General features: G+C 44.4%; 1 protein-coding gene across 6 annotated transcripts in view; it reads right to left on the bottom strand.

Moving 5' to 3' along the window:
* The window catches only part of CACNA1I (calcium voltage-gated channel subunit alpha1 I), a 178,022-nt gene that overhangs the window by 67,120 nt on the left and 89,422 nt on the right, over positions 1 to 21,480 (bottom strand). For all 6 annotated transcript variants that reach the window (XM_032996854.2, XM_032996860.2, XM_042792996.1 and 3 more), the window contains one exon: positions 10,799 to 10,896. In XM_032996854.2, the coding sequence (XP_032852745.2) occupies positions 10,799 to 10,896 (98 nt within the window). The remainder of the gene's footprint in view (positions 1 to 10,798; positions 10,897 to 21,480) is intronic.

The raw sequence follows: 21,480 nt of genomic DNA, 5'->3' as shown, positions 1-21,480 counted from the left end.
AGACCATCACCCTCTGCTTTGCACCAAGAGCACCTGCTTTGCAGGAGAAAGAGTATGTCCAGATGGCTGGCCTGACCCAGATTAAATAAACCCTAAGGAAAAAGAGGTCCAGTTGACAGTACGAGTTAGTGAGAAATCTTCAGCCAGCTCTGCTGCTAAAGACAAGCTGCCCCAGATGCAAATGTGAAACAGTGGCCTCATTCAGAGGCAAGCAAAAGCTTTCCATTGATCTGTCAGGTTCTCAGTGCATCTGTAGGATGCGTTTAGGGTTGGGGGTTTTGCATTTGCAGATTGTCAGCATGATCTGTAGTTTAGGAGTGCCACAAAGCTTCTCGCCAACACCCCACTCCTGCCTTGCCAACAAGAAAAGCTTTCTAGAATCTAACTGGCTCAGATGCCTCATCCCACTCAGCCTGTTGATGACCTGACCTCCAATTATCCAAATCTTTGTCTCTCCTCAGCTTGACCACAGAAAATATCAAAGCATGACATTTCCAGCACTTATAAAGCGTCAGCCAGTACAAAAAGCTGTTGTTCATTTTCTCGGTAGCATGGGCACATCAAGCCTCACCTTGGCGCAGTGACTTCCCTTAGGATACTGAATCACATTCAAACATTAAGTGTCCTCGGCCTTTACTTTCAAAGTACTCCTCAGCTTAACCCTGAGGTAGTCAAAAGAAAAACTAAAGCTCCAGGAAAATACTGTTGGTCAGAGCTTCACCTTGCTAGGACAACAGAGCTCTCCAAAGTAGGTTTAAAGTGTACTGATGTAAGAGAAAGAGCTCTCTCAAGCTTGCTCTGAGGCTGTAGAAACAATTCTCTTGGGAGTCAGGGACACTGCTTTTCACTTCAAGAGCAAGATGCTTACCTTAGATGGACCCGGTCAGGGTAACACAAACATCAGAAAGAAAAGGAAGAAGAGGAAAAAGCCACACCACTTACAACACCCCTCAACACACACTCAGCAAAAAAAGAGAGTGCAAATGAAACCCGAGACATGCTGTTTCACTTGGGGGGAAGGTGAGAAAAGAAGAACATGGGCGCTGCATAGCCGAGATGCTCAGCACACTGCCACCGTGGGCTCAGGTGCCAGAGCCAGGGCTGAATCTCAATATTCTGAATCCCTCAGAGCTTTCCTTCCTACCTGCACATCAAATGTCACACACACATCAAGGAAATAGGCCCCTCCTAGTGAGACTTAGCATACAGAAGTGTCAGAAACCTTGAAAATTATAACTGCCTTTAGCACAATATATGGCAACAAGTTCCACGGAGCCCTGGCCTGGCTCACACCACAAGTACTTATTTCCACATTTCTTTGCTGAAGACCTGCAGTAAGTCCTACAAAGAAACTGGCCCAGCTTCCAGCACGGGGTAGAGAAGATCTCTTCACAAAGGAGGTTTTTTTAAAGAGAATATGAAGGTGTCAAAAAACAAATCAAAAAAACAAAACAAACAAACAAACAAACAAACAAACAAAAAAAAAAAACCACAAAACAATACAATTCTGTTTGGAGAATGCTATGAGAAATATACACCAAAGTCATAGAAAATGATCTTCTCATCAGATCATAAATAATGCCAAAAATTAACTGTGGCTTCAAGAGTCATACTATAGCTGCACCTTCCAAGTCTTTCACAGAAGACAGGTGGTCTAAACAGCAGTCCCAAGCTCTCATATTTCACAGCTTTGTCCAAGATGCACAAGACCTGATTCATAAAATAGTTCCTCCCTGATGAGCTGGAGTCTCACCAGCCCTACAGAGGGACCCGAAATCAGAGCCACGTAAAGTGGATATGGGAGGTGGTTTGGAGAAGTAAGCCCAAAGCTGAGGCCTCCTAATTGCAGACCTGACCCCAGGGTTACAGTGGCCGCAAGAATGAGGGCAAAATCCAGAACATTTACCTTGACACTTAAATGCTGACATCTCTGGAAAAAAAAGAGGGGCCTTGGGTCAAGCTTTGCTATGATCCAAAAAGAAGGAGGCACATCAGCTCTGCAGCAGGCTACACGCTATCAGGGATGCTTGGGAGCCCAGCTAAAGTCCATGGAGAGCAACAGAAAGCTCATCCACCACAGGCACTGACATTCAGTATGTGCCACTGTGGCACAGTTGGCAGACACATAACCTGTGACAGTGGCAGAAACAGATGCAGACAGAGGTCTCAGTCAGGGCCCCCCCTCGCCCCATTAACCCCTTACAAGCTTTGGGCTGTTAAGTAACCTTGTCTTGGAGAGCAATGCCAAGTGTCAGATTATTTCTTAGAGAGGTGTGTCTCTGGGGGACTGCTGTCATTTTGTTCTTTTTTCTAATACTGAACATCTAATAAGCAACACCTACTACCACCTGCTACTGTTGTTCATTCACTGATCATCTAATTTTTTCCCCATTTATCACTGCAATGATGACTGCATTCACTTTCAGTGAAAACTATTAAAAACATACAGTGCCAGCTTTTCTTTCAGAATTTCAGGGGTCACCCAACACTGGGGACATAAGGTAACTCCAGCACTGTGGCTGAGAGCCATTTGCCTCCGTTCTATAAATACCATTAAGTTCTTTTCATGTCTCTAGTGCTGTGTAAGTAGGACAGAATAATGCAAAATATTATGTAAAACAGTGTTAATGCAACTTCTGGTTAAGATTTAAGGGAGCTAATTTCCTATTGCTGTCACTAGCATGAATCATGTTTCTTTCTACTGCAGAAAGTGACGTGATGTTAGGTGAAATGTGTATGAAGAGGAGAATAGGGCCCAAAATACACAAAGATTGAGAAATTTAAGGTTATGGTTGTAAACTGCCCTGCCCCCCCCACACACAAAGTGTAATTTGCATTAGTGTAATATGTCATTATCTTTCACCTCATAATACACTGTCATTATTGCTCATATTTCCATGGTATCCATTGCTTCATAGGTCCCATGGGACAGATTTTGCAAAACAGCTCAGCTCCCATTTAGGCAGCAAAATACGTGGCTGGGCTTTCTAGAGCGCTGTGTAAACTGGAGGCTGAGCTTGTTTGAACAGGCAGTAGAATTGTCACAATGGGAGCTGTGAGGCGCTGAGCATTTTTAAAATTCCGGCTGTGCAGGTTCCCCTAGAGGAGAAGGGAGAAATAAAGATTCCAGCGAAGGTCTCTCTATGACTGGTTTTTGGTTTGATTTTTTTTTTTTTTCCCAGGCTTGCTTTATAACACAAACTCCAAAATGCTGTTGCTAACTCTTGTGATTTTTATGGGGAGTCTTGGGATGCGTGGCATAAACCTTCAGGCGTGAAATCTTGCTATGACTTGACAATCTCAGATCACAGTAAAAAAAAAAAAAAAAAAAAAAGAAGAGAGAGAGAGAAGAAGTTTCTAAGTTTCTATACCTCACTACTATGGGGAAAAAAAGAGGACTACAAAATCTGAGTCACAGGTCTAAAGGTCTGAAAGTCATGGGAAATATAAAAATAATCTGTGATTTTTTTTTTTCCTTCTTCAAATCTCCTGGTTTTAAAACCATCTGACAACCTACAAGCACACAATTTGTGACTTTTGAATATTTGTTTATAATAACAGTGACACTGAGCAGCCTGGTTCAGAGGGGGAAGGGTGACTTTCTCCCATGATCTGTGACTGTAAAAAAAAGGGACTAAGCAACGTATGGTAAAAATATAAGGCATTACCAGGTCTACATTTCCTGCACCTCAGTGTTCCCCAGCTCCCTGCCCTGATGCTACACTAACACAGGGATATAATTTTCATTTTGGTTTGGTTTTTTTCTCCCAAATTTACTTTGATTACCCATTTAAACACGTGACCATATATTGCACACTGTGGAATTCACATGAAAAACAGCACCAAGATCAGACAAGCAAATAAAATTGCAGCCTGCCTTCAGTAACTGAAGACTTCCTTCCAGCACTACAAGATGTAGGTCTGTTACAGCTCGCTCAGTTTGTTAAAAAGCCCCAGAGCAGTATTGGTGTGCAAACCCATCCAGCACATTCATCTGGGAGTCAACAGACTTTCTTTACACTACTCCTCGCCCTTGTTTCAGTTTTGATTTAACTCCCCTTCTCTCCCTCCCTCCACCCCCACTTTCTCTGCATTACCCTACGCACAGAGGTGCATCACGCCGTCGCGTGCTGGGCCCGACAAACCCTGCTGCTTGCCTCCTGTGCATTTCTCCTTCGAGCCCTGCTCCTTCTCCGCTCTCCTCTCTATTGATCCTCACGCTGCTCTGCTCCCTCCCACACTGTTCCCTTGCATCCTGAACCTGCCTGTCCGATTTAGGGCTCAAATGACTGGATAAAGAGCTGCGCATACAGGAAAGCGAAGCTCTGAGTTACATTTCCACCTCTGATCTGCCCCCCCCTTCAGAGGAAAGGCATCCTTTAATGGCCTGCTCTGAGCATAAATCACATCGCTCTCTTCCGTGCTTCGTTCCACTTGGCTAGGAGATTGGATTGAGAAGGGAGGATATAGACTGAACTTGACTCAGTCGGTCAAATCCATCCCCTGCCAGCTTTTCTCCATCCTTTCACTGCCTGCCTGCCTGGGACAGAGCCTACAGAAAGCTGGCAGCTTTGGTCTTTGAAAGCATTTGAGTCACACATAGCCTGACCAGGGAATGAAAAGGGCTTTTTGACCTCTTAACTTCTGTGTATGGATGCTGTGAGAGAACATCACTCTTGTCCCTCTATTAACCTGCTCAGGACTGTGGCTGCCTGTGGATAAATGTGTGTGTGTACACATTTGCACGTGGTTGTAAGTATGGTTTGCGTGTCACTGAGATGTGATAATAAATATTTACAGAGCAGCTTATATGAAGAACTGTGGATGGGGTAAGTTTAAATATTTGAAAAATACAATAATATCTGAGTTTCAGTTATCACTTCACAAATAAAGCCATGAGGGGAAAAAAATTCCAAAAGAGTCAAATGAAAGAGTACATTTTTGAAAGAGAACAAGTGACAGTCCCCTTTCTGAAAGACTGAGACATCTGAAGAGGAATCTCATAATCCCTTTGCATTTCCAACTGCTAGGGCAGGACTATGCCTGTCAAATGTGCTTGCTTTTTGTCTGATCTAGCTGTAAATGAGACTGTTTTACAGCCTAATATATCTCAGTCAGAAGCTAATTTCACACACGCTCATCAGTGAAATTAGTTCTTCAAAAACACATTTAGAGAAGTAAATCTCATCACTTTACCCCTGTGCCAAGTGTGGGGTTCATAGCCAGACCACTCTGTCTTAGGCACTGTTAACAGCACCAAACACAGGTAGCTCAGTGTGGAATACGAATTTAAGGCAGGCATATAAATATAAAACATCTGCCTTTCCCATTCCAGGGTTCAGCTGCTTCAGACTATTTTTATATCGGTGCTTTGGTCACAAGGCTAAGAGTTAGGACATGTCAGTTGTATTCCTGAATCTGCTGGTGACACTCACTGGGTCTCGCTCACCTGGTCTGAAACACTAGAAAGATTAAACTAACAAGCCTTGGTTTATATCTTTGAGGTCTGTAGAATAAAAGTAGAAAAATCCAGTCTATTTGGACCCATGGAGCTACTATAATGACAATATTTAAAAAAGAAAAATTGAGCTAGACCAAGATTTTCCTACACAGCACTTTTACCAGCAGAAAATGCTCTTTCATTGAAATGGAAACACTTCAGTGTTGTGATAGTTATTGAAACATCATTTAGCAAAAATAAAAGGAGGACAAGAGGAGAGGAAAGCATTTTTATACCAGATGGCATGGTTGAGGTTTTTTGCTTTTTAAACTACTTCATCGTGACAAAGTATAAGAAAAAAAAATCAAAAAGCCAAACAAACCACCTAAAATTAGGCAGAATAAAACCATATTAAAATGGATCGGAAATCCTTATTCTTGTTCTGACTGAGAAAAAACACATTTAGAAAGAGCAGAACGTCCCACAAACCTGAAATTCTATTTCCTGCACAGCTAGTAATAAGAATATAATGTCATATCATTGTATTTCTAATGCTTATACCTCCACATAAGTATTACTGCCCTTACACACCAAGTATTAGCACATGTACACACTTTCTATTCAATAAAGTTGCTATGCAACACTCTGCAACAGACTCCTCCACTTCCGTACAGTGTGCTCAGCTGAAGTAATCTGCTTCCAAATGATGAATCAGTTACTAAATTGTAAGTGGAAACTGGAAGACATCAAACACACTGCAAGGACTCTTTTCTGCATAAGACCAGTGTGACAAGAAAGAATAAACTCAAGGAACACTTTCTGCTCCAATATTAAAAAAAAAAAAGTAATAACAGAAGTGAAAGAAATTCAAATGATCAGAAATTACTACAGACTCCCTGCTCAAAAGCAGGCAGAAATAAAAAAAAAAAAAAAAAATCAGCCTCCCTCCTGCTTCCCCCAAACCTTGTGCTTTGCCATGAGAAGAAGGGATGAAAGAGCTAGCAAAAACAGCAACGTTTCATGTAGCAACCTGCCACACAATCACAAAAAGATAACAACAACAACAAATAGATGTGGAATTTCACCCCACGCCCAGGACATAGACATGCCCAGAGCAGAGAGCAACTACCTCTGATGGAGACCTGGAGGGTATTTTTTCCCTCTTTACACTTGTTCAGTTATTCACAGGGCTTGTCACACCAGCTCACCGCCATGGAATTGAATCACATGGTAATAGGACCAGAACAATCTCTGATTTTTTGTTTCATGCATTTTCAAACAAAACCGCAAAGGGCAGTGTTCCTGGGGCTGTAGTCGGGAATGCAAGAGATAAGCAGGAATACTAATGAAGGTGTGATATGTATGACAAAACTAGGGCACCTCATGCTTTCTCTAGTACACTTCAAAGGTGACATGCGAATGGAGGAAGGATCAGGTGGGACGGAGCCACAGACTTCTTCATCCAGAAGTGAAATCAGAAATGGTTGGTAGCACATCCTGATGAGAATCGCAAGAAATGCAATCAATTCCTGACAACCAGTAGCTGAAGATCAGCTCTAACCCTGAATCAAGGAGGTTTGAAATCTAGAAGTGTTTCAACGTGAGCTGTCATCCGTTGGACAATCCCATTTTACTTACTTTACTTACAGTGACTCTTACTTGATTTGGGGCTGGAAGGACTTCCCGTGGCAGCAAGGTTTACAGCCTAATTACAAACTGGGTGGAGAACTTCTTCCTTGATGGACATTTGCCACTTTTTGGTTACACTGGATGTCCTTTTCTTCCTCTGTCACAATTCAAGTAGGAGAGTCTATGCACCCTTTACATGATATGTAATGCATACGGCACACACAAACAGCGTTTATCATCTCCTTGTGGGACACTTTTTCAAAGCCTCACAAGCGTCACTGTAAGGAATGCCTTTCAGTAACATGTTAAGAATTAATACAGGTAAGCAGAATTTAAACATATTTAATTTGGACATTTAAAATTCAGCCATGCCCACCTGCCAAGGATATAAAATAGGGTTTTTTTAACTTCTTTAACAGGTGATACTTTCTCCTCTGCCACGTTGCTACTGTTTCCTTAGAGTAATTCTGAATTTCCTCCCTCCTAATTTTCTGGCATTGCTTCATTTTTTGCTTCATGCAGTACAAAATTTCTCTCAAATTTCTCCAGAAATTTGTCACTTCAGTATGTGGACTTTTCAAATGCTGGCTGATTATGAGAGTGTTACTGTTCTTTGGGTGCTAAATAATCTACCCAGACAGACCACTTCAGCATTTTTCCTCTCATGCAGTAATCACTCAGGTTCCTAATCACTTTGTCCATCCTCCTGATAATAAACTGCCATTATTCAGTCCACATGGCCAGACTCCTCTGTGAAAATCGGTCCCTACCTGGCTATCTATGTAGAAACCTTTGAAATGGTCACTGGTGAATGCTGGGCCACATTGTCCCCTTGCAGCCTTCTGAACATGGCCGAATATCTGCCTTTGGGATTAACCCCTCTGCCCCTCCACAAATCTCTCACATTCCCACCAAGACCACAATCTCCCTCTACCTCCTGCTGTCTTATTTCCCACTTTCTTGGCTAACACCTGCAACACCTCCAGCTTGCTATCATCAGTACATCTCACTAATAGACTTTCCTCTTGCTTCAGGTCAGTAATTAAGAACTTTAAAAAGATATTAAAAAAAAGATTTGTGGACAAAGGTCCCATTAATTATGTTTGCTGTACCCCACTAGGCATCTTCTTCCAACACAGCTCATTCCCGTTTATCACAAGCCTTTGTTTACAGCCTCTTTGCCAGTTTTTAACCCTCAAGTCAGTGCTTCCTCTTTCCTCTCCCAGGGAATCTCTTTTTTTTTTTTTTTTTTTCCAATTAATGGTAATATGTCTTTCTTCCAAAATGTCCTCTTCATACAACCATATCTTTATGCAGTGAGAAATACATAAAGGTTTAACCAGAGTGGAAATTAACCCAGCATCAATTTCATACAGGTGAAGTTTTATACTGATAAAAGGAGGAGACAGGCAGTGTCACGGACATGGCAGTCAGGGGAAATTCCATGGCCTGTGCTCTACAAAGGCCTGGCGAGATGATCAAAAGCATCCCTGGTGCCTCAGCGTGGCCAGAGCAGGCTCCTGCTGGGCCAGTGCCCATGCGGCTCACACTGCTCCTCCCCAGGACAGCTCCCGCTGGCAGGGGAGTTGACTCCAGCTCTTTCAGGAGATAAATAGGAATAAAACAAGGCCGCAACTTTTTTGTCAGTCAATCTTTGCGCCCGATCACTGGTATCTAGCAATTAACATGCAGACGAATGCCACCAAGGCTAAGTCTACCCTGATAGCAGGGATCAGCCTCACATTGGCCTTTGAGCACAGATGTGCAGGGCTCCTTATGAAGCAGGGAGGAAAAGGGGATGCAGAACATGAGGGCAGGGCTGCCTTCACACAGCCGTCCGTATGCTTCCTGGAAGGGGCGAGCCTGCTCTGCATGACCTCCAGGCCACCCCCTCATAGAGGAGATGCCCCCCGCTGCCACGGTACATGCCCACAGCCAGGACCGTGGAGGCTCCCAGCCCTCTTCTCTCTAGAGACGGGCCACAGAGATGAAGACAGGCTGGGGGAGTCGTTTTGCTGACAGTCAATACCCAGAAGGTTGTTCTTGGCTCCCATCTTTACCGCCCATGATGGACCTATGATGCGGTGTGTGTTCAGTGCCCAAACCAGCTGCTCCCCTGCCTGGCACCATGTTGGGCACGCAGGACTATGCCTCAGTTCCTCCATAACACCTTTCAGCACCCTCTGTTCCTGGCCATTGCTCAGAAATAAAAATGCAACCAGAAAGAGGGACAAGACCCCTTTCTAGAAGGGCTTTGCATGGAACCAGAGACCCTGAAATCCACCTCTATAACATGTTCAAGAAATAGATGGCATTGTAAAAGTGCCTTTGGCACAAGGGAAAACATATGATGCAGACTGAGAGGTCTACTGTGCAAACTTCCTCGGATCTGGAAAAGAAAAAGGAGCATCTGAGCTTGAGAGAAGGTTTAGGAGAGCTCTGGCACGGTCTTAGCCACTGCAGACAGACTGATTAGGGAGATTATTGGGAAGAGCAAAGAGACTTCCTGCCATTCTGCAAGACAGAAAAACTTGTGGAAGTAATGCTTAAAGTCTCACAGGGCTGCATGTGGCTGCTGCTGCCTTTGCACAGGGAATAGCCAGAAACATTGGAGCAACACAGCAGATCGAAATCAGTGTTCTTGCAACCCCTTGATCCCAACAGCACACAACCTGACTGCTGGTTCACTTCCATCCACCTGGATACAACCACTGAGAAGCCTTAGCCACTTCCATCAATGTTTCCTGCAATTAAATAACAACAGCAATGCCTGCATACTTGCTCTAGGGTTGCACGGAGAACGACATTGGCTTGAGAAAAAAAAAAAAAAAAAAAGAGAGAGGCAAAGGAAGGGAAGAGGAGGGAAGAAACAGTTCAGCACAAACAAAAACTGCAAAGCACGGTGAAGAGCCTGGTCTTGTCCCCATCCTCTGAGAAGGGAGGAAGCAAGGGTTATGGAGGGGCCACCTCCACTGTGGGAGCAGCGTGTGTGCGTGGCACATGCCCCCGGGCTGTGGCTGACATCCCAGGGCTGCAGCATCTCTCTGGTTTGCATGCAGACCTGAGCTAGGGACTGCGTCGCAGAGCTGAAGCGCACCAGCGAGCAGCAGTTCAGCTGCTGACACATCCAGGCTCACCCACAGCCCTGGCAGCCCCGTGCCCAGAGGTGCTCAGCCCAGCTCATACACACGCGCCAGTTTTCAGGGGGGATAGTCAGCACAAAAGAGGGAGTACAAAGCACAGGATGAGGAGGAGAGAAAAAGCAACCAGTGCTACACGCCCCTAAGCTGTAACGGCATGAAATTTTTTCAGATGAGAGGATCTGGAAGAGTGTGGAAAAGCCTGAGCAAACCAATTCTCTCTACTTCCCCCAGCTCACCCTTCTCCAGACCTCAGAGACATCCCTTTTTGAGGCTGCAATGTCTTTCAGTAAGAGCAAGAAAACAGCCTTTCCTTTACTGCACGTTGCTCAGCTTCAGCTCCCGAGCCATCAGTATGGCCCTGCACAAAGGATGACCAGGGCTGATAAGCTGAGACTCTGTAGTTTTCCCGCTCATCCACTGACACCTCTTGGCCCCACGATGGGGAAAAGCCCGCACACACCATGCAGCAGCCTCCACTGAGTTTGAAACTGAACCCCTCCTGGAGAACACCACCCCACACAGCATTACTGATCACATACTCCCCACAACCCAAGCTGAGCAGGTATGAGAGGGAAACATGACTTACTAGGCACACGGTTGATAGCTTTCAGAGGTCTCAGGACACGGACAGTACGAATTGCAGACAAGTTAATATTTTGGAGATCCAGGGAGTACTCCACCATCCTGCAGAAGGGGAGAGGGAAAGAGAGAGAGAGAAAAAGATAAAGTTTAAAAGAATCCAAAATTCTGGTTTGAGCCACAGAGTTGTCACTTCTTCATTGAAGGGTTTGTGGAAGTCATGGGGATGAAGCCTGAGTCTTTGGGAACAAAGCTAAAGCCTCCAGGAGCCCTCAGTACTGGTGCTCACAGCTCCCCTGGCAGAAAACACAGCTTGTCCCCAGCAAGGCAGCGAGCCGTGACAGTGTGCCACGTGGATGTGGGCCAGGAGCTGCGATAACACTGACGTGCTGCGACCATCGGGAAGGGAAGGAGCTGAATGAAGATGCCTCGACGAGGAGCATGCGCTCCTGGCGAGGGCACGCCCGTGGGGTGGACATTCCCCCCGAGGCCAGGAGGAAGAGGGCTGCGCAGCTGGAGTGGTACCTGGAGTGCAGTGGGGTGCTCCTCATGTTCCCCTCATCTCACAGTGCAGGATGAGGTCTCTGGAGGAGGCTTCAGCTAACCTGTTTTACCTCACATAGTAGCAAACTCTCAACATGGTAACTGCTTCAGCTAGGTGGGAAGGCTTCTCCCATAGCTGTGAATCACTCCTTTCTGACACCAACTAAGAGGGGGAAAGCCTTATTTTAGGACATATGCTAGACCTGAGCTTTCCTAACCCAACAGCATGCTCCCTAAATAACCTCAAAGTACAAATAGCTATGACTAACGCATTGGCTTTGCTGCAAGAGCAGCAGGTGCGGGTGAAAAAAAAGCGACCTAGCCCAGCATCCCTTAGCCCAGTATAGCAAATTTCTGGTAATTTGCCTGCCTCTTGGAAAGCATAGTGAGAAACTGGATTATACTAACCATTTACCCTGGCCAGCAATTTCCACCTGAGGATTTCAAAGCGTTTTGCATGTTTTAGTATATATAGGTGCATGAAGCCTCCAGGAAGACATGGGCTGTTGTCACCAGCTTCCCCAGTGTGACCCTGATGTGCAAAGGGGATCAAGAGGGTGACCAAGTTGGCAGGTGAAACAGCAGCAGAGTCAGGACAGTAACTGCTTCTCCTAAATATCTTCTCAGATGTGAATAATGAAGCTACAAAAAGCTCCCTTTTCCTTGGCCTTTCAACATGCTCAAGAGACCAGGAGGGATCAGGGGACACAACGTTTTGTTACTGTACCTCTTTTCAAACCAAAACTACTATCATTTATAAAGACAGATCCACCAGTCAATAATCCAGTAACTTAAAGTCCACCCAAATCCCGCTGCCCAGGAACCACTGAGCAGTGAATTACAGAGCCAAAGTGGGATGTTGAGAGGGAAATGGGGTACAGCCAGTCCATAAGAAATATCAGGTAGAGGACTTCAGTGAAACTTGAATGAAACAGACTAATCCTTCTATCGATTACCCTCTTCACTCAAAAGGACCTTGAAGAGCAAATGTCTAGTTATCTGTCTACACCCTTCACAAAGGGGACTTGTCAGAATGATAGATTTTCAAACACAGTGGGGTAAACCTGTCGAAGTGTTGTGATTATTCTCTCTCATGCTCTCTTTCTTTCTCTCCCGCATTCCTTTCACTCTGTTCTCTCATGCACTTTTAGGGTAATTGCATGAAATAATTCTTACTCTGAAATGCAGTGGCATTCATTTACCTCTCTGGAGCTGTCAGTTCCGCAGACACTGAGTGCAGCAGGAGAGAGGAGGGATTTCATACAGATAATCAAAATATTCACACCCCCAAAAAAATGCAACCCAGAAAACCTCCACCCCAAACCAAGCAGCAATACTTAGCCTACAGAAGGCATTAGTAATAGACAGAGGCTTGGGATCCAGTCAGATGAGACTGGGAAGTGGCTATGAAAGGAAGAAGAAGATACAGGGATATAAACTCACAGACATGACTACAGGGCATTCCACAAAGGACGTACCTGCGTGGTGCAAATGAACACAATGCAAAGGGCCTTGAGTAAGCATTGACCAATCTCATTCCAAAAGCATAAAGCAAGATTGCTTCATCAGTGTGCTGTTGCTCGAAAATGAAACAGAACTGCTGAAATTTTGGAACTATGGTTATGGGCAAAGCACTGCATTGACAGAGCTGTACTGCTCCTAGGATGTGGGCTAATATCTCTTCATAGTACAGAGACTTGGCATGTAGAGGCAGCTTCATGGCCGAAGGAGTCCCTATGCTACAGTGTGTTATAGGAGGTAGATATATGCACAGAAACATAAAGGTCTCCAAGCTTGTTAAAGTTTGAAAGAACTTCCTTTCCTTTCCTAAAAAAACCCCATATCCCCTAGAGCACTGGGTTGAGGTCAGACCTCTGAAGGCAAAAAATTTATTTTTGAGCAGCAGCAAAACAACCTGAAACACACTCTGTCAGATGCCAAATAAGCAAATAGCCCCAAAATACATCTAATTTTAAAAAGTGGTCTTCTCTGAACTGCAAGCAACCAAATGAGAAGTCCTGAGGAACACTGTGACTGGCTCAGAAACTGAGCATGGAAGAACAGCACAGGGCTAGGGCTGAGATTAAACCAGGGGGCAGAGGTGACATCTTTTCTTACATTTAGCCATGCAGAATTAATTTAAAAAATAGAACCTCCGTTGACAAACCATTTGAGTTTTGTCCTTTTGTGGCTACAGCCATGTTGCTAGCATTACAATAGCAGTAAGCTTAACCAGGCGCACATCACCGCCCTCTCCTAGCTGGAATGGAGCTTGCCATCTACGTGGCACAGTCCACGTGTCACTAAAAAGTTAATAACCATCAAAGCAGAGAGCACAAGTCCTTTCAGAGCAAGGGAAATGCTACCCTAGCTGCAACTGTGCAGTTCAGACAGCCAACAAGCCAGCCTCCTGCAGCCCTCGGTGGCCACAGGTCTGCTGCAATTATGTTCCAGTTTAGCTAGAAAAACCACACCAAGCAGTCAATCACTCTGCCGATGAAAACGGCAGGCTTTTCCCAAGGATGGGTCAGAGAAGGGCAACTATTAAATTTTTCAGAGAGCAACATCTAACAAAAACGAGCTCAGCCCTAGCAGGCCCCAGGGCTTCGGCTCTCTTAGTAGACCCCTTCTGCCTCCGGTTCTTCCTGAGGCCTCCTGGTCTTGGCTGTAATAACGGAGACACATCCAGGATGTTTAAATCCCTGTAGATGAGTTATGCCTATCGTAGTCATGTAAATCATATCCAAAACAACTCCAACACAATTCCAATGCAATTTTGAGCTAGGGCCACTCCTTCTTGCCTTTTTGTTCTTAATGATTGCTTTAGCATCAGCTTATGTTCACGCTTCTCTTTGCACAAGGGTAGCATGCCATACCATCATGGACTGCAGGTGATCGGGGTGAAATGAAATTCCATTGACCAACAAAAACATTTTCTGTATAGGTAAGGCTGATTAAAAAAAATGTCTCCTTCCTCTAATGGGATCTCTAAGCAACTCTGCTGTTGTCTCCGGACATCTGCAACATTTCAGGCATTACCAGTGCAGCTGTTTTTCGCTCATCTTTCTCCAGACAGCCCAGCTCCCCACTGCCTGGAAACTGTGTACATTTAGCCCCCTTCAGGTTTGGGCTGTACTTGATTTCCTACTGCCGCATGTGGAGGTGGTGACACGTTGATGGAAAGTCTAAAGGGCTCATTGCAAGAAGCAATCAGCCAAAAACAGGCAGCAGATTTATGTCAGACGGTTCACATTTTCCCATGTCTGTGTCTCAAGATCTTGCGATGGTGGATTAGGCACACAGTGCTTATTTGGACACCTAGGAACCTGCCCTTCAGTGCTTGGATCCTTATAGCACCAGCAACCCGTGGAATTGTGTGTTTGCTGAGTATTTATGAACCAAGAGCAGGGAAATGTTAAAGCTAGTACAAAATGGTTGCCTCCTTTTTAAACTCCAGGAGCTTTTCAGGTTCCTTGTGGCACCTCGGTGCCATGAGCAAGGGTAGCCCCCACAACCTGACTGCCCTTCATCTGGTTCTTCCCTCTTTCTTGGCTGTCTTAAGCATGGGGTTTTTTGTAAAAGCCTTAGTTTCTTTAAGGTTCAGGGGCAGTCAGACAAAGTCTAGGATGTGGGAAAAAAAAAAAAACAAAACACAACCCTGTACTGGTTGTGAGCTGTCCTTTTCCCTTATCGTGACAGGGCAGGGGGGAACGCATCTCTCCCAAGGGAAATGTCAACTCATTTCTGGCACCACTAAAGTATTTTGCGGCCTCTGGCGTGGGTGGGCAAGTGAAGGGGCAGGTTAGGAAGCTAGAACTATCTAAATCAGAGAGAAACTCCTGATCTGTGATGGAATTTAAGCACTGAGCTGTCAAGATAATTGAATTTATACAGTAATTCTTCTTTTCTCGCTAGAGATTTTCTTCTTCAAAACTTTCCACATGAAACTCTTCTGGAAGGAGAAGGGATTGATGCACACACCATCCCCATGCCATACAACTCAAGGTTGATGCATGGTGGGAACATTGGCAGGGTGGGAAATGGGACAAGGGCACTGGCTGCATGCATGGGGTTCATCCTGCAGAAGCAGGGAGGATGTCTGGCAGGGAACACCTCTCCACCTGAGCTCTGCCTCCCTCTCCACTCTCAAGATATCCCACCTCCTCCCTACCCCCTCTCTCTTTACATCCTTCTGACTCATTCCTGCCTGCAACATTTCCACCTCTCATCTTCCTCCTTAACTTCTAGTTTTTCTATTCCCCCCTTGTCTTCCCTTCATCTTTTTCCACTTTGCCTCATATCCTTCAGTTCTCTTCCCAATCCTTTCTTTCTTCTTTACTCCTTTTGTCCCTTTCCCTACTGATCATCTTCCTTCTTCAACTTGGTCTCTGCTTTGCTGATAAACAATAGCCTATGCCCAGGTAAGACCTCTCAGCTGAACACACAAGAGACCTTGAGTTTAATGAGACCAAGCCAGAGCAGGGAACATGTGAGAAATTTGTTAGCACATTGACCCTGTCCAGAAAGTGCCTGGTCTGATGTACCTCCATCCCATGCCAAGCCACTGGAGCAGACAGCGAGCACACAGGGACGAGGGGGCACGCGAACCACCAGCATCGCAAACCTTCACTGCTCATAAGGTCTCAACAACAGAATAGCTTCATTAGCTACAGCTTGGCACTTCTTTCTCTCCTCTGCACCTGTGAGCCTGCAAGTGGGCTTGGATCTGTCTTGGCACTCTCCAGTCCTCCAGCAACAATGAAACTCAGGAGGGAAAAGCGATGCTCATTGCCCAACAGCAGAAATGCACAGCCAGTGTGACTGTGTGACAGACACAGGAAGAGCAGAGTGACCAGCAGCATGGAGTAATAAAAATGAAGACTATTTAAAATATACATATCAAAAATATAAAAAGCATATAAGGAGAACAAAAAATTCAGTTTTTTTCTTGCTGTACACGTAACCCAAGATAATGTACTTACACAGTGCCTGGCTAGCAGCTTCCTCACAATTACATTCAATGAAATCCATGATTAAAACAGTTCAAACATTACCATTTACCTCTTCGTATTTGCATCTCCTTATACCTTTATTAAATACTTATTAACTTTCCTACTCTTAGCTCCCAAACTTCTATTTGCTGAAAATTAGCAGCCAAAAATAATATTTAAAATGTATTCTGGAAGCATTCATGAAAAACACTGAGGCAGTATTTTTCTTATGACACAAAGCCAATATGTTTTTGTCAAATTCAAAAGCTGCCTAATTCCCCTTCTCTGATAGGGGTTTTCAATTGAAATCTAATTAACTGCAGTTTAATCAATTCATATTTCTTTGTCAAATAAATTTGGGTTTGGCACTGAAGCCAGAAACTTTGTAGCTGTGACTTCCTAGCTGTAATTTCAGGCTTGCTATGAGTCTCTGTGCAAAGCGAAGCTTTTCCGGCCTGTGGACTTTTATTTGGTCCTTGCATCTATGACCACCTGGGGTGACCAAGGCAGGAGACTGGTTGCTCTATGCTTGGAATTCCTTCAGCTTCTCAGCTACATCAAGGGTCTAAGCCTGATGTGTACTTATACCATGACTAGTCGTGACTTAACCAATGTCTTCTGTGTATAAGAATATGACTTTCTGTCCTCGGCTCCTTGAATTGGCCATCAAATTCCACAAACTAGAACTTCTGCTGCTTCAAAGATCCAGAACGCAAGAGTCACTGGGAAAATATAAGACTAAGTATGCCAGTTTTCCCTGTCTGAATTTTTAAGTCAGATAACAGCACCAAAAGTTGGAGCTGATGTCTCTCCATTTACCAAGGTGTCCATCCCCCTGATATGTGAACCATCCCACAGCTCAAATCTCCCACCTGAAGTTTTTGGGGTGGCGGTGGGAGACTGATTTACCCCTAAATCATCCCACACCTTTGTAGTACACACCAGGATGAGAGGAAGGCCTCACTGCTTTTGCTCTGGCTTCAAAGACTGTGGCTACAATACAAAGAAGGAGCAAAGACAGTCCTCTCACTGGACAATGTACTCCAATGGTCCTGTATCTTTCCTCTTATATTAATGAGCCGTTCTGATGAAAGGAAAATTAAAAGCATGTGCATTGCTAGATCCAGACAGTCCTGGTCCTCTGTGGCTAGAGGTGTAGCAGTGGGCACGGGACATGGAGAACCAGGCCAGCCAGGCTCCCTAGGGGCTTTGTTAGCTCAATCTGTGGTGTGCAAAAAAGGGAGGGCAGGCAGCAAAAACCATTTACTGGTGCCTACGACTGCCTGGATTGTGGGGACCATCAGCACTGGAGCAACAGCAAGGAGGCAGAAGGAGGAGCACACAGCTGAACAGCTAGAGCATGAGGCACACGTGGCATTCAAGACACCTCCTGTCAGCCCTTGCTAAGGCTCGACATGCCCTTGCTTGTACACAAGGAGAGCTGTAAGCAGGCAGGCACCGGTAAGGGAAGAATCCAATCTCTTGCAAACTCATCTGGAGATGTCAGAAGTAAAGCCAGGAGATTTTGACAAGGTCTGCCCAGAAGCTGAGCAAGAGAAGGGGGTTACTGCTTCTACCCCGAGTCTGCAGCTACACGATGGGCACATACCAGCAGAGAGGAAAAACACACAGTGTATGCAAACAGGCTACTTGCCAGCCCCCAGGACTGCAGGGCTCCCAGGCAGGACCAAGATTTCTGCACCACACCAGCCCTTTTGCTCTACAGCTGAAGCCACATCCTTACTTGCCCCCAGAACATCCCAGGGGCTATGGCAGAAATGACAGGCTTTTTCTAGGTGTCCCCTTTTCCCTGCTCAGAGAGTTAAATTGTGGCCCACGCCCCCATTTCCTTAATTTGCTCACAGCTGCAAGAAGGCACAACCTTTACCGGTGCACGGGGAATGGGCAAGGGCTTCAAACAGCACAGGGCACCAGCCTGCAAGGGGTATGCTAAGCACATGCATCCCCCCAGCCCCATCAGGGCTGCAGTCACCTATGGACTCCTCCTCAAAAATGTTCACTTCACAAATGCTCTGGCTCCCAACTGCTGGATTACTTGGGCCTGGTCTTTTGCTATATGGACGTAGGCTGCTCCGTGATGCAGGAGGCAGAGGGCTGCCAAGCAGCCCCCAGCACTGAACCTGCTATCAGCTCGCTTGATATATACTTTAAGAGCAAGCCGTGCAGGCATTTGCACACATTTTGCACAGTTTGGTGCCTCCGGGGCCAAGTTTCAAAATGCACCCTAAATAGATGAGCCGACCACCTTTCAACACCTACCGTAGCAAGGATGGAATAACATCATAAGGAATGTGGCCAGACATTACACAGTAGGCCTCTAAATTGCTCTGCAAACCACAGTGTACTCAGCTAAGTAGTTCTGCTTATGTCTTTTAAAGTTAGAGCTCATCATGCTGCAATAGGACAACTCTCTGCTGACATAAAAGCTGAAAGATAGAAATAAAAAAAAAAAAATCCCATGCCAGTAAAACAATGACTGCAAAAATTAGATCTTTTTTCCCTCCCTTTATACAAAAAAAAAAAAAAAAAAAAAAAAAGCAGCTATAATTCTGTTAGTAAAAAGTAAGACATCTCTTCAGGGAGTGATAAATCAATTACTAATTACACAGTCAGCTCCAGAGATATGATGCTTAGTATTCTTAAAAAATAACCTGCAACTGTCTCCCCCCACCTCCAGTACAAAACTTTTTCACCTTTTTTGTTTGCCTTTTTTTTTTAATTGCTCTGCAAGCAAAAGCTGCTGAATGCTTCCAGAGCCTGTGAGACTGGTCCCTTGCTGCCTGGAATGTGATTATTTCACACCCCTGAACACTCAGATTTCTCTCCAAACTGTGTACTAAGAGAAAACGTCAGAGTTTCTTAATAGTTTCAGAGACATGATATGAAAAGACATAAGCAGGTTTTCACACTGTGATAAGAAAGCCAGAGGGACTCGCCAAGCTCAGATGACTGAAGAAGAGTGACGGGGCCTCACTTTTGAAAACCAGGAGTCTGAACTCAGGATCTGAGCTCTGTATTTCATTGCTTAGGGGGAAAAAAAAAAAAAAAAAAAAAAAAAAAGAAGAAAATAAAGGGTGCCTGCATTTTAGTCCTGTGAGCCTGCTGGTATAGCTTTTTTTTTTTTTCCCTTTTTTTTTTTTTTTTTTTAGTAAAGCTAAGGATTCACATGGTAGGGAGTTAGCTTTTAGGGAGGCAAAAAATTAGAGGCAATAATTGAGAACTACACATTACACATGCAGGGTACCACTGCCTCCTTGTTTTGATTCTTCTCTGGTGTGATTCATTTCGTTTTGATGACTGCTTTCATTTCAATACGTTGCACATCTATGGATAGTTTTACTAGGAGAAAGCAAATGAAATAATTAGTATCATTAAGGAGGAAAAAGTGAGTGTGTGTTGGGGGGGAGGGCTATGCTGATATTTCTGCCTTTGGTTAAGATGCTATTTAGCCTGCTGCTTGCTGGTTTCCATCTTTATCTGATCACTGCTTGAAACACCTAATTGCTGTATTTATTACAGTTTTCTTTAACTTGCCATAATTTTATAGAAACTTTCATTTGGCATCGAAGATTAGCTAAGTAGGATTTTCTGAGCATTCTGCTGTTTACACTGCTGCTAATAAGTATTTAATGGTCTGAGATTTTAAAGTCATAACTATGCAAATTCTGGCCAGGTCCCTGAAGGACCATAGTTAATTAAAAGCAAAGAGAAAGCAGAAGACTGGCAACACACTTCCTCGTCTTGCAAGATTAAGGCCAACCGGTGTGTTTCAGGCAAAGTGTCATCTTCCCAGCATGGAAGGGCACTGTGCAGTGCCAATTTTGTTCCCTGGTAACAGGTGGGCATTTGAGGCTGGGGGGCTGGTACCTCTCATCCTTCAGAGAGCTGCCAGCTCCATCCTGAGCTGAAATGCAGAGGGATGAATTTGGGGCTGTAAGTATAAACCAGTGGCTTCCCAGAAAGGAGAAAGTCACTGTTCAGAGGTACACACACTGATGCTGCACAGGTTTGAAAATTGCTTGGACAGATGGATTTTGGAAGCAGCATCACTGCTGGTTTATGGAAGAAAGGATGCAATATCTAAGAATTAGGGGAAGCAGAAATGCAGGACAGTATAAAACTATCAGAGAGAGATGGTACAAATAATAATATTTATCTTAGTTAATAGAGAGCAATACTGTCCAGGTTCCCAGTGTGGAAGCTGCATAAAGCACTCCTGAAGAAGCAACTAGCCAAAAGGCACAGGGAGCAAAAAGAAATGTTCTGCTCCATCTAAGAGGCAATCAGACATGCCTGAGAAATCATCTCCAGTTATAGAAAGACACCAGAAAATCCTCTCCAAAGGCTGTGTAACTACTCAGAAAGGAAAGGATGCTTTGGAAAATAAATTAAGATATCAGGACAGCTGTGCTACCATACTACAAGTGAAATGAGATTTAAAAAGCAAACATAGGAAGGTTTTCAAATTTCCACAACAATATTTACCCAGGATGATGCATTTTGAAATTCATTGTTTTTCTTATCACGGTATGCCACAGATTATAAACAATTTCTGAAAAAGATGGACAAGAAATACTCAGCTGAGCTCCTTGGTGGCCCACCCTTGCCAACAGGCAAAGGAGATGATGGAGGAATTTGCTAATGAACTGCTGGCTTGGCCAGCCGCCTAGGACAGGAAACTTGCAGAGCACTGGGCTATCCCTGGAGAAGCAGAAATATTAATCAGTATTTCATTAGAAGAAGAAGAATTATTTTTTAGGGAACTGAGACACAAACCAGTCAGGAGATTGTTAAATGAAAGACCAAAGGGGAAAGTGATGAAATTAGGAAAAAATTTAATTCTTACAGATCCTCCATGTCAAAAAAAAAAAAATAATCAAGGCACTGAAAGATGTAAAAAGGAAAAAAAACGGTATCATCTATACACCAATGCCAGGGGCCTGAGTAATAAAGAGAATATGAATTGTTAATTTTATGATCATAAACAGCCTAAATGGCATTAAGAAAGTATGATGGGAAGATCTCTATGAAAGGAATATTAAAATCAAGGATTTTAACCTAGATAGGGAATCTCAAGTTGCCAGAAAGGGAGAGGGAGTCAAAAATGGCATTTTCTAGTATGGAATCAGTGACA

The sequence above is a fragment of the Tyto alba genome, unplaced genomic scaffold (assembly GCF_018691265.1).
Source record: "Tyto alba isolate M040663 unplaced genomic scaffold, T.alba_DEE_v4.0 Super-Scaffold_2, whole genome shotgun sequence".
NCBI lineage: Eukaryota > Metazoa > Chordata > Aves > Strigiformes > Tytonidae > Tyto > Tyto alba.
Note: the sequence above shows the minus strand (reverse complement) of the source record. Positions and strands in the feature narration are given on the sequence as shown.